Consider the following 12,931-nt stretch of genomic DNA (forward strand, 5'->3'; position numbering starts at 1 on the left):
AGGGCCAGAAGCCAGTGGAAGAGTCTGTGCTTTAACTGCCTTAATTCTGGCAGTTCTCAGGATACATACAAGAGCACTCAGGTGCACACACTTCCATGTGCACACCTGTTCACCCACTCAAGTACACCGACCCACATGTACATAGTCACACACTCATGCATGCATGTGCACCCCATGTTCACACACACATATAAACAAACACACAAACGCACATAGAACATACACAACCCAGGTGCACACAGGCTCATGCAGTCACAGAAGCGCACACAGACTCTCAGGTACATAAGAGCCCAGTCAGAGCCGTTCACAACCCATACATGCTCCATTGTGCACAGCCCCGTACATACAAAGTACACACACAGTCATATATTTGTATACACACCGCATTTGCATGCACACTACAAACATTCACAGTTACATTCTTGCACATGTATTTTCAGATTCACATGCACACACAGAGACACACATATGTATTCAAACACGCCTGCAGAATTCATACCTAGAGTGAGAGACACACATACACAGTTACATTCAGTACATACACACACTCATGCCTGCAAACACACTAGTGCATGCAGTATGCACACGCACACATGCTATTGCACGCGGCACACTCACACACTCCCCATGCACCACAGAGATCCCTAGCCGTGATATCACTTAGACGAATCATTCAGCAGCAAAGCACTCCTGCTTCCCCCACCCCAGCAGTTGAGTGTGGTGCTCTGCAGAGAAGCATGATGGACTGTGGCATCCTCACTTCCAGGATTGCTTCAGCTCTTCACTGCAGCTCCTGGGCTTGAGAGCAAAGCCAGGAGAGGAGGGAGGATTACAGAGCAGAGCTGAAGCAACAGTCCACGGGGGCGATTCTTCTCCTGCAGGGGAGGGAGGCCAGGTCAGGGTGATGGCTGAGCTGCAGCCAGGGAAAGTGATGCGGAGGGGGCAAGTCCTTGCCTTCCTCTTGATCAGCCTGGCCTACCTCTGGCTGCCTGCAGGCTCCAAGCGAGCCCCCAAGCTGCCCCCATGTCCCCAGAGCTGCTCCTGCACCAGGGACACTGCCTTCTGCATCGACTCCAAAGCGGTCCCCAGGAACCTGCCCCCGGAGGTCATTTCCCTGTGAGTATCAGCAGAGCAGGAGGGAGTGGGTGGAGGGGGGATCACTGGGATGAAGGATGGGGTATGATGCGGGAGGTAGATGGGCTGGGGGAATCTCTGGGGTTGTGGTTGAGGGAGATGGAGGTGGGGAATCCGTGGGGTTGATCGAGCTTTGGACTAAAAGGCTGAGGGCCCTTGATGCTGTTGGAGGGTTCCCAGAAGTCAGCATATTCCTTAGGGCTACATCAGAACAGGGTTGTTGTGGGTTCGAGATGGTGTGTGTGTGAATCCGTGGGGTATATGTGTGCACAAATGTATGATGTGTGTTTAATAATAGCCCTCTGTGTGCGTGCAGGTTCTCGTGTATGTATACTGTAGCTGCTTTTTGATATGAGAAAATCATGTGTGTGTCATGTAAACATGTCAGCATGACCATGCTGGGTATCTATACCTCTTGGGTGTATTTTTCTTTCTGATCATGTTATGTGTCTGGGTGTGCATCAGTGTAAGCATGTGCATGGCTGCGTGAGCATGTTGTTGATCAGGTGGGGGGGTGCGCATACATGCGATGCATGTGTGTGGTGTGCAAATGCATTATGTTTATAAATGAGCAGGTTTGTGTATAGAAGTGTGTGTCTGTGTGTGTGAATGAAAGCGAGGTGTATGAAAAGTAGTGTGTGTTGGTGCAAGTGCAGTAAGTGTGTGTGTGTGTGCGGGGAGAGGGCTACACGAACACTCTTTCAGCCGTGTGTTGCCACCTCCTGGGTAGCTCCTCAGCACAGAAATAGGCAGCCCTTTCCTTCCACTGTTTTAGTCACAGCTGATCCAGACCTAGCAATAGGTCCTGACTGCCCCCTTCGGCGTGGCACCATGCCACCTCTCATTGACCTCGAAGAGCTCCTGACTTTGCCTGCGGGTCCCTCCTGGCCTGGCTGGGGTGAGAGCAGCAGGGAAGGAAAAGGAATGGTTTAATCTAATCTCATGCGCCTGTCACTGCTATATCTCCGCAGTGACATACTGGAACTGACCCTTTGTAGATTGCCATGGTGGTGTGGGGGAAGTGTATGTGTGTGCTTGGTAGGTGTGTGTGTCTGGTGCCCCTGTATCTTTTGTCTGGGGTGTGCATCTGCTGTGTGGCGTTTGCGTGTGTGTGTATGTGTCTGATGTTAGAGTGTGTGCATGTGAGAGAGAGAGTCCCTTTTTGTCTGCTGTGTGTGTGCACTGCATGCTCCCCCTGGCTATGTCCCTGGTGGGGCCTGAGAAATTCCATAGGAACACAGGAGCTGCCAGACTGGATCAGACCTGAGGGCCATCTAGCCCAGTGTCCTGTCTCTGAGAGCGGCCAGCACCAGCACAATAGCAGATGGGAGATAATCTGCCCCCCACCCCTGCATAACTCCCATCCTGATCTCTAATAGAGGTTGTCTGAAGCCCTGAAGCATACCCCATTTCTGCCCATCCTAGGTCCCTTGTCCTTGGCTTGACCCCCTCAAACCCTAGAGCCCAGGGTGGGACGCCTGCTGACCTCATTCTTTCATTGTCTGCAGGAGCACTCTTCCTTCCTGCACACGCTGGCTCTGCTGCAGTCCATCCCCCTCGCCAGGGTGCTGGGGAGTGGGAGAATGGGATGATGCAAATGAGGAGCACCTGCTCCATGCTGTGGGTCCTGCATTGCATTAGCAATTCTGCCCCCCCCCCCACACACACACACTCATCATCACTGCCTCCGTTGGTTTATTTCCAATCAGACTGCACTGGCTGGACCTGTCCCAGGCAGACCAGCTCTCCGCAGTGGGAGGCAGGCAGGCTCCCTTTGAACACGCATGGCCCTATTGACTGGACCTGCGGGACCTCCCTGGACCTGCAGGCTGTAATTACAGCAAAAAAGAAAGCTCTTTAAATATACCTCCTCCACCTGGGGAGCAGAGGGCAGATATAAACCTCCCCCTGGAAAGGCCGTACCTGGATCCAAGAGCAATAACTGGAACACGCCAAGCTAGGACTAGGATAACAGGAGACTGCAGATCAGGATTGAGGGGTGTAGGCAGAGCTGTGGCAGGCCCTGGGGCTGGGAGAGCAGGGGGGCTGTGGGCCAGCATTGAGGGGCATTGGCAGAGCAACACGAGAGGCAGAGATGCTTACACAGGACATACCAGTTGAACCGGGCAGGAAATGCTTGTCCTCACCTGCCAGGATTTTCAAGATTTCTACGTTTTCCCCATTCTGAATCAGGACCAAAAGTTGAAATCTTGAAAATATTTGCAAACCAAAGATCGGTAGAAAATTTCAAATTGAGTCCGGGGGAACGCATCATTTCGATTTCGACCTTTTAAAAAAAAACTTTTCCTTTACCGTGCACTAAAATTTTGAAACTGAAAAACATGTTGACCTGAAAAACAAACTTTTTTTTTTTCATTTGGAAAATGTCCAAAAAGGGGAGCCCTCGGCAATTTAAAATGTGGTTTCAAGTTTGTTCGGAAACGGGGAAACCCGTAGAAACCAACCATCCTTCCCTGAGGGCAGCTTTGGTTTCTGTGAACGGGCATTTCCTCACAAAAACAAATTTAGCTGAAAAGTCCCTGACGGGCTCTGCACACTGCTGTCTGCCTAGCTCCAGCCCACACTATCCTGCTGTCACTTCTCTGAGTGCTGAACGCCCCATCCTCCTGGAATGGTCCTGAGCTTTTCTCTCTCCCTTTCCTTCTCCGCAGGACCATGGTGAACGCGGCCTTTACTGAAATCAAAGCAGCAGCCTTCGCTCACATCCCCCTCCTGCAGTTCCTGTACGTCTCTGGGTCTCTCATTGGGATGGGGGCTTGTTATTGCCACGGCAGTCCCCAGGGAGGGGGACACAGGCCTTCCCATACCCTGTGAGGCAACAGGGGCTGGTAAAGGCTCGGCAGAGTCTCCTTAGGGAGGCCTTGGAGCTGTAAGGTTTGATCTCCCGCAAAGCTGGACCTGCCTGATCTAGGTGGCTGAATGGTGAGGTCATGGGAGATACAGATGGGCAGAGAAAACCTCCCCTCTATCCCCTCTCTCTGGGACAAACCACAGGCACGAGGGAGGACTCTGCTGCCCCACCATCCTACATGGAGGCACTACAGCCCTGTGCAATGGAAAGGCCTCCCCCACTCCATGGAACCTTCCCTTGCCTGGGCATCGGGGGTTAACCCCTGGCCACGGCTGAGCTGCAGCAGGTAGCATTTGAACTCACAGCCTGCATCCAGATCTCTGCCTTCTCGGTGCACCCCCGGCGGTGGGAAGGGGTTCCCGTCTCTGTGATTCTCAGCCTAGCACCCCCAATGCCGCCCAGCTGTGCTGGAGATGGCAGCCCCTGGAGCTGATGTCTCGCCTTTCTCTTTGCAGCTTACTGAACTCCAACAAGTTTACGCTGATTGGGGACGATGCCTTCACCAGCCTCTCCCACCTGCAGTACCTGTACGTGCGCCTCTCCTTCACACCAGGGTCGCCTGGAGGGAGGGGATGGTGGGAATTGGGAGGAGAAGGTCTTTCGGGGGGGCAGGGGTTGCAGGGAAGGTGCCACCTCTGGTTAGGGTTGGGGGGTCGCGGCATCCCCCCCTATGAATGCTCTCCTCCCATCTGAAGGGTCCACCCCAGGAGAGAGGGGAGCTCAGTCCCTGGGGCTGCTTGGCAGCATCACCTCTCAGGGAGCAGAGGGCGTGACCTGTGTCCCCATTTGTCCCCGCAGGTTCATTGAGAACAATGACATCCGCTCGCTGTCGAAATTCACCTTCCGAGGACTGAAGTCCTTGACACACCTGTGAGTATGACCCATGCTGGTGGGCATGGCACGCTTGGCATGGGCCTGTGGGCAGAGTGCACCTAGCACGCCCTGTGGGCATGGCACGCTTGGCATGAGCCTGTGGGCTGAGTGCACCTAGCACGCCCTCTGGGCACGGCATTCCCATGGGCATGCCACACCTCACAGCACTTGTGAGTATAGCACACCTCACACATGCCTTGGGTATAATGTGCGCCACAGAGCTTGTGGGTATAATACGCCTGACATGCCAGGCACGTGCCTGTGGGGATGGCATGCCTGACACAGTAGTACAACGGGTCCATCTATTTGTGAGTTTCGCAGTGAGCAGACAACCCTACCTCTCTGACTTTTAGGGTGGTAGCTACGCCTATCAAAGAAAGCAGGAGCCGTGGGGTGGGGGTTGCCACTTTTCCTGGCAATAAGTCTCTCTCTCTCTCTTTCTCTCTCTCTCCTCTCTTTCAGATCTCTGTCCAACAACAACCTGCAGACGCTGCCCAGAGATATCTTCACACCCCTGGACATCCTCAGTGACCTGTAAGTCCCCGCCCAGGCCTGCTGCCACCACTAGGGACCTGTTATTGAGGGAGACGCTGTCCCATGCTGTGTAGAGCCAACGAGCAGGATATCAGGGATGATCCCGGGCTGGGCCAAGGTCCTCGCAGCAGCCCAATCTGCCTCCCCATTCTCCTGCTTACCCCAGTGCCTTCACCCCACCCCTCCTGGCCTGCAGATCCAGCGCCCAGCTCCCTAGCCTTCTCTTTGGGGTGGAGGATGTCAATATCCACATGCACCTTAGGGCTCTGTGGGCTCAGAAGACAGGAGGGAGAACAGAGGGATGGGTCTCTTTAATGAGACACAAGGGACTAAATAAAAAGAACAGGAGTACTTGTGGCACCTTAGAGACTAACAAATTTATTAGAGCATAAGCTTTCGTGGGCTACAGCCCACTTCTTCGGACTAAATGTGCTCCCCAGCCACACACCAGGGTTGAGACTAGCTTCCCCCAGAGCTGGAACCATTTCCTTCTCCAGGCCCAGACCGTAAGCACATGCTTTGGGGTTCCCGGCCTTGTCTGTAGCTGCGGGGTGATGGAGGGGCAATAGTGGGGTTTCATTGCTCACATGACCAATGCTCCATTGTAAACCCTCCCCTCCACAGGGACCTCCGGGGCAACGCTTTGATCTGCGACTGCAAAATCAAGTGGCTGGTGGAATGGATGGAGAGGACCAATGCAACGGTGCCTGCCATCTTCTGCAGCAGCCCCATCCGCTATCAGGGGCAGAAGATCCGGGACCTGGCCCTCAAGGACTTCAACTGCATCACGACAGGTAGGACTGGCTGCTGCTCTCACTGCTTCACTAGGCACGACTCGTGCTCGTTTAGCAGACTGGGGCTGGAGGCAGGGGAGAGTGGATACGGGGCCACTTTCCATGGGCGTGGTTGAAAAGCAAAGCCGTTGGACATGCTGCCACGGCCAGGGAGCAGTGGGCTGGGTGGTGTGACGGGGGTCCCCACTGCTGCCTCATCTTCACCCCTTCCCTCCCAGACTTTGTGGTGCACCAGGTCCTGCCATTCCAGTCAGTGTCAGCTGAGCCCTTTGTCTACAGCAGCGACCTCTATGTAGCACTGGCACAGCCCAGTGCCAGCAGCTGCACCATCCTCAAGTGGGACTATGTGGAGCGCAAGCTATGGGACTTTGACCGCATCCCTGGTAAGGACCAGCCGTGCAGACAGACATCCTGCCATGGCCCTGTACTTCCCTGGAGGAGTGGGGCCAGAGATGGGAGACAGCAAGTCCCATAATAGTGAGCACGAGGAGAAACAGCAAGATCCTATCATCGGGTTCATGATCACTTGCAATCAGTCTCTCATTGCACGAGCCACGAAGAGGCACATGGCAGGGGGATAGGAAGAGGGCATGTTAGCCTCCCTAGTGTGGTTCAGGGTGGGCTCCTGGGAAGCTGTGAGCTACCCATGGGGTTTACGGTGCAGAGCTTAGGGGCAGAAACACCTGGCAGTGCTGGGTGGTTCTTCCCACTCCCTTTGGGCAGAGGCAGGGAGTGCGGATTGCAGGAGCTGCATCCTCATTGTCACCACAAAGCAACCTGGAGCCCCCTTCAGATTCAAGGCCAACAGCAAGGTGCATGCATGCGTCTATGGGAGAGTCTCCAAGTGTTTGTGTGTACATGTGAAAGTGCCGCTGTGTGTGTATATTTGAGAGGTTATAGAATCATAGAAATGTAGGACTGGAAGGGACCTCGGTAGGTCATCTAGTTCATGTCCTTGCACTGAGACAGGTCCAAGTAAACCTAGATCATCCCTGACAGGTGTTTGTCCAACTTGTTCTTAAAATCCTCCAGTGAGGGGGATTCCACCACCTCCCTGGGAAGCCTAGTCTACGGGAGGGTTTGGATTTTCCATCACTATGCAGGTGTGTGCAGAAGTGTGTGGTATGTGTGTCTGCAAGCAGGTATGCTAATGCTGCTCACCTGGGACACTCTCCTCCACTAGCTACTGGAAACTGCTCCAGAGCTATTCCACTTGGATGTCATCCTTCCAGATGGGCACCGAAATCCAGTCCAGGTTCTTCTCCTCTCCCCGCGCGCCAGGAAGCGCATGTGTCTGTGACAGACACAGGTGAAAAAGATCTTCAGTCCTGACAGGGAGAGGGAACCCTCAGCCTAATTCACTTTGGGTATGAAGAGCGGGAACTGGATTTCTCTGCCCACCTGGCTTGGCATCGCCGGGAGGACGAGAATCTGGGCTGGATCTCTGTGGCCACCCAGAATGGGCTCTGGGTGCAGACCATGTCTGATGCATGCACAGTGTGCACTGGAGCAGGGGGCCAGGGGCCTGCCCTGCTGACTCTGCCTTTTGCCCCCTTGCAGCTCATTCGGCCGTGTACTGCAAGCCCATCGTGGCCCAGTCGCAGCTCTATGTGGTGGTGGCACAGCTCTTCGGCGGCTCCTACATCTACCGCTGGGACACCAACGTGGACAAGTTCATCAAGATCCAGGACATGGACAGCAGGAAGATCCGCAAGCCCAATGACATCGAGGCCTTCCAGATTGACGGCGACTGGTACTTCGTCATCGCCGACAGCTCCAAGGCCGGCTCCACCAGCCTCTACCGCTGTAACCAGAATGGCTTCTACTCCCACCAGGCCCTGCACCCCTGGCACCGCGACACCGACGTGGAATACGTGGAGAATGAAGGCAAGCCCCGGCTCATCATCTCCAGCAGCTCCCAGGCCCCTGTCATCTACCAGTGGAGCCGCGCCCAGAAGCAGTTTGTGCAGCAGGGGGAGGTGGCCGAGGTGATGGACGTGCAGATGGTCAAGCACTTCAAGTTCAAGAAAGACAATTACCTGTGCCTCAGCCGCTACATCGGGGACTCCAAGGTGGTCAAGTGGGAAGGGCAGCGCTTCACTGAGCTGCAGACCCTGCCCTCGCGGGGCTCCATGGTCATGCAGCCCTTCCTGGTGTCCCAGCGCCAGTACATGGCACTGGGCAGCGACTTCTCCTTCACCCACATTTACCTCTGGGATGAGGAGAAGCAGAAGTTTGTCAAGTTCCAGGAACTCTCCGTCCAAGCCCCCCGGGCCTTCCACTATGTCTCCTTGGAGGACATGGACATCCTGCTGGCCCCCAGCTTCAAGAGCAGCACGCTGGTCTACAGGCACGTTGTGGTGGACCTCAGCTTGTAGGGGGTGTCCCTGCCGCCTGCCCAGCTCCCTGCCTCACGCCTAGACACTGTGCAGAGAAAATGTTCTTCCACTTGCAACACCCCTGGAGCCGGGGACTCCAGCGCATTGCCTCTCCTCAGGCTAAAGCTTCCTGTCTGTGCCCATGCGCTGCCCCACGGCCATATCCATGGACAGGTCCAGAACACACACATACTCACACAGGCCTGTCAGTCCATGCATACCCAGCACACATTCCATCCATGCACTCGTATGCAGGAGTGTGTACTCACCACAGTCATCCCTCCATAGATAAACTCATACGCATATGCACATGCCCTCCAGCATCTCATACACATTACATTCCTGCCCATATGCCTCCAGCGCGCGTACACTCCAACACTCCCATGTACACCCCTTTGCAGTCTCCTAGCCATACCATATGCATCTACACTCACTCTTTACATGTCCATGCAATCCCTGTGAACTCCATTAACAAACACACATTCCTGCACCCCTTAACCTCACGTCCATCTCCTCGCATAGAGCCTTATATTCATGCCCATATACTGCCGTGCATGGACAGCCACGTCCATGTACAATCTCAGATCCATGCCTGTACACATCCACTCTCACTACTGCACCTTCCATGCACACACAGCTACACCCTGTGTGCACATTCTTATCGGTGAACCCAGATACGGTGCATTGGCGGTGCACCATGCCGTGCTGCGTCTCCCACCCACCGACACACATGCATACATCCCTGTATCCGTCACCCCGAACCCTCCCTGCAGCCCCCTCTGCACACATGCTCCTGTCCCCATACACAGCGCCGGGTAGCAGGCCTGGAAGAAGAAAGTCCCTTGTCGTGACTTCTCCCGAACTCTTCCGGCAGCTTCTGCCGCACTTCCTGTAGCCATCACCCATGTTCAGACTGTAGAGACACTGCTCTGTGCGGCTGCACCACTCCTGAGACTACCTGACCCTCTTTGGCTCCCGCAGCCGCCCTGCAAGAGGGCTCTCTGGAAGTGTGCCCAGTGGCAACCTCAGCCCAGATCATCCCAGCGTCCTCAGTGAGCTGCCTTCCACAGCCTTCTGGGAGCTAATGGAAGTAGGACTGGAAGGCACCCTTTGTACCTCCCCTACTTTACTGCAGTGAATTGCTTTGCTTCCCTCCAGGCATCTTCTCTCTGTCAAGCTGCAGGGGGCAACATTGTCCGGTGGTTAGTGTAAGGGACTGGGGCTCAGGAGTCCAGGCTTGGCTTTTCCACTGACCTGCTGTGTGACCTTGGGTAAATTGCTGTGCCTCAGTTTCCCCTTCTGTAAAAGGGAGATACTGTTGCTCGCCCTCCTTTGTGACCTGCAGACAGGAAGAGCTATCAGCATGCCAGCTATCAAGTCTAGTGCATGACCCATGTGCCTTGGGCGCATATATCCCCATGCACAAATCCAGGGCCAGCGGAGAGGGTCAGAGAGCATTCGCTAGTGCACAAATCTAGTGCACGTGCCCAGGACACCATCCCCGTGCATATGCACCGGTGCACAATCCCAGAGCAGAAATCTAGTGCATCTGCTCCAGTGCACAATCCCGCTGCATAAGCACCAGTGAGTCTTTCAGGCCAGACCGGATGGCAGCTAAAGGGAAATGTGGCTGTGCTGCTTTGTCTAGTGTGTGGATTTCTATCCTGCCTTTCGCTTGCCATGTGCTTACATGGCTCAAGTTAAGTTGAATTGCTGACAGCCACAGTGACAGGGAGTGAAAGGAGAGACTCCTCCAGGGAGTCACCCGTCCCATACAAGAGGGACTGGAGAGAAGGAAGCCAGGGGTTTCCTGAACTACCAAGGTTCAGCCCACCCAGCTCCTGGCGTGATCCCAGTGCTGGCTCTGCCTGGCCTTTGATGTTTATGGATGACATCAACCAATGGCCACAGGGCCCAAATCGTCTCTCGGTCTCACTAGTATGTTCCCCACTGACAGGGTGGAGTCGCGTCGGTGTCAGTGATAGGAGCAATTGTCCCCTGAGCTCCTGTATTCTACTCAGGGAGGCAGAACTCCAGCCTCCAGGCTGATTCCCATTCACCCCGAGCCCCTTTACACCACATGCCTTAAAGAGCATGTAACTAATCGACCCCCACGTGGAGGTCAGGTTGGTGCAAAGAGGCTGTAGTGTCCACAAGAATCAGACCCATAGTGTCTCGATGTTCCCTTTGTATCTAGTGCAGGGGTGGGCAAACTTTTTGGCCCGAGGGCCACATCGGGGTTGCGAAACTGTATGGAGGGCCGGGTAGGGAAGGCTGTGCCTCTCCAAACAGCTTGGCCCCCGCCCCCTATCCACCCACTCCCACTTCCTGCCCCCTAGCTGCCCCCCTCAGAACCTCTGACCCATCCAACCCCCCCCGCTCCTTGTCCCCTGACTGCCCCCTCCCAGGAAACCCCACCCCTAACCATCCCCCCGGGATCGCACCCCCTATTCAACCCTCCCTGCTCCCTGTCCCCTGACTACCCCAACCCCATCCACACCCCCGCTCCCTGACAGGCCCCCTGGGATTCCCACGCCTATCCAACCATCCCCTGCTCCCTGTCCCCTGACCGCCGCCCTGCCCGTTATCCAACCCCCCCGCTCCCTGCACCTTTACCATGCTGCTCAGAGTGACAGGACTGGCAGTCACGCCACCCGGCCAGAGCCAGCCACGCCACCGCGCTGCGCAGAGCGCTGGTGGCGCAGCAAGCTGAGGCTGCGGGGGGCAGCAGGGGAGGGATCGGGGGCTGGCCTCCCCAACCGGGAGCTCAGGGGCCAGGCAGGACAGTCCCGTGGGCCAGATATGGCCCGCGGGCCGTAGTTTGCCCACCTCTGCTCTAGTGCATCACCAGGGATTGGAGCAAAGGTCCCAGCTTGCTCTGTGATTCTGTATGTCCCAGGCATTGGTGGGAGGTGCAGAGCAGCCCAGCGGATGATCGTTTCCCAGCTGTGGGAAAAGCCTGCACATCTACAAGACGTGCAGCGAGGATCTCTCCCTTCATACTGTGCTTATTTCCTTTGATCATCAGAGAGGGAGTGGGGACTGGTTCCCTGTGCCCGGTTTGCTGATATCCTGCTTGTGTGTTGGGGAAATGAGACCCTGCCCCTCCTCACTTCCTTGCAGGGTGCCTAGAGATGGGGAACATCAGAAAGTTCTGCTCCAAACCCCCTCTCCTCTGGGGTCTCCAGGCCTCTTGCAGCTGCAGATCTCAAAGGCAGGGGGCTTTGTGGTGGGTCAGAAACACCAGGGCAAAGGAACTTTGGTAGTTGGTTTTGGTGCTTCATCTCCTGGCAGGCTAACCAGGCGAAGGCACCTGTTTCCCATTATGTCTCTGTTTATTCGTCCATATTGCCGATCCCAGAGTAGCCCAATCTCTATCCCTTTGTCTCTATGGCTCATCTCCTTAAAAGTCTTTAGGTGCCTAATTCCCATTGAAATCAATAGGAGGTAGGCACCTAAATACCCTTGAGGATCTGGGCCTCTGTCCCTGCTTATCCCTCCTTTCCCCCAGCAGTTTGATCGTGCGAAGCGTGGAAGAGCTGGGGATGGGCTATGTGTCGCCTCCTCCTGCTTGTGGGTGTGGTTTCACACAGGAGATAAAAGCCTACTATTGCTGCTCACTGAAGGAATTATCCCTTTAGAGCATGTGCTTTTAGCACTGATGGCTCCAGGTTCAAACCCTGCTGGTTGTTACTGGTGGAGGACAGGTTGTTATCTTTGCAGTAGGGGTACCTGGAAAGAAGGGGAAGGCTGATCAGCAGGTGAGGGCTTCAGGAGGGTTCCCCTATCCCTAACAGAGAATGAGCCTGACCTCTTCAGGCATAAGGGTATCTCGCCTGTCCTCACCATCTTACTCCTGAGCAGCAGTGCCCCAGTCTCAAACCTGCCTTCCCCTGCAGCTCCCACAGGCCCTGACCCTCCTCCCATTGGAGCGAGTGGCACAGCTCCCGCAGACTCCAGTGGGAACAGGCTCAGGCTCGGGGGAGCCTGCTGTCAGTGTGCAGTGACCCCATCAGCAGCCTCCCATTCCCCTCGCTTCCCAGCTGGAGAGAGAAGCAGCCCTGAGGTTCTTTCGCCATCTGCTGGGGAGTGGTGACAGGGACGGCCTGGCCCTGCTGTGCGGGAGCCAAGGGGGAGTCCACATGCTGTTCTCTCATCAGCTGCCTCCTCTTGCCTGTAGCTCCCCTCTTGGCCACACTGCCCCCCTCCCCAGCCCCCCAGAGCAGGACGCTCTCTGCATACGACTTATAACCAAGGTGTACGAGCTCTACAGAAATGCTTCCAAAAATAAATGCACTGTGACACTCATGCCGTCCTTTGTTCTGAACCATGAGCTCTGTGCTATG

At 55.4% G+C, this 12,931-nt stretch overlaps 1 protein-coding gene across 1 annotated transcript; it reads left to right on the top strand.

The window, feature by feature from the left end:
• The first annotated feature begins 904 nt into the window (after window positions 1–904).
• On the top strand, window positions 905–8,585 carry LGI3 (leucine rich repeat LGI family member 3). The gene is made up of 8 exons (XM_024217708.1): window positions 905–1,116; window positions 3,807–3,878; window positions 4,462–4,533; window positions 4,805–4,876; window positions 5,342–5,413; window positions 6,038–6,207; window positions 6,426–6,590; window positions 7,768–8,585. The coding sequence occupies exons 1-8, from the start codon at window positions 905–907 to the stop codon at window positions 8,583–8,585; spliced, it is 1,653 nt and encodes a 550-aa protein (XP_024073476.1).
• The last annotated feature ends 4,346 nt before the right edge of the window (window positions 8,586–12,931 follow it).

Source organism: Terrapene carolina, unplaced genomic scaffold (assembly GCF_002925995.2).
Source record: "Terrapene carolina triunguis isolate 2854851 unplaced genomic scaffold, T_m_triunguis-2.0 Scaffold53, whole genome shotgun sequence".
In the NCBI taxonomy this organism is placed as follows: Eukaryota; Metazoa; Chordata; order Testudines; family Emydidae; genus Terrapene; species Terrapene triunguis.

Bases quoted from the DNA above. Each gene is read 5' to 3' on its own strand.
- LGI3 (XM_024217708.1), top strand. From the start codon at position 905: ATGGCTGAGCTGCAGCCAGGGAAAGTGATGCGGAGGGGGCAAGTCCTT. The intron at 3,879-4,461 runs GTACGTCTCTGG...TTCTCTTTGCAG, and splicing joins ATCCCCCTCCTGCAGTTCCT to CTTACTGAACTCCAACAAGT. The intron at 6,591-7,767 runs GTAAGGACCAGC...GCCCCCTTGCAG, and splicing joins GGACTTTGACCGCATCCCTG to CTCATTCGGCCGTGTACTGC.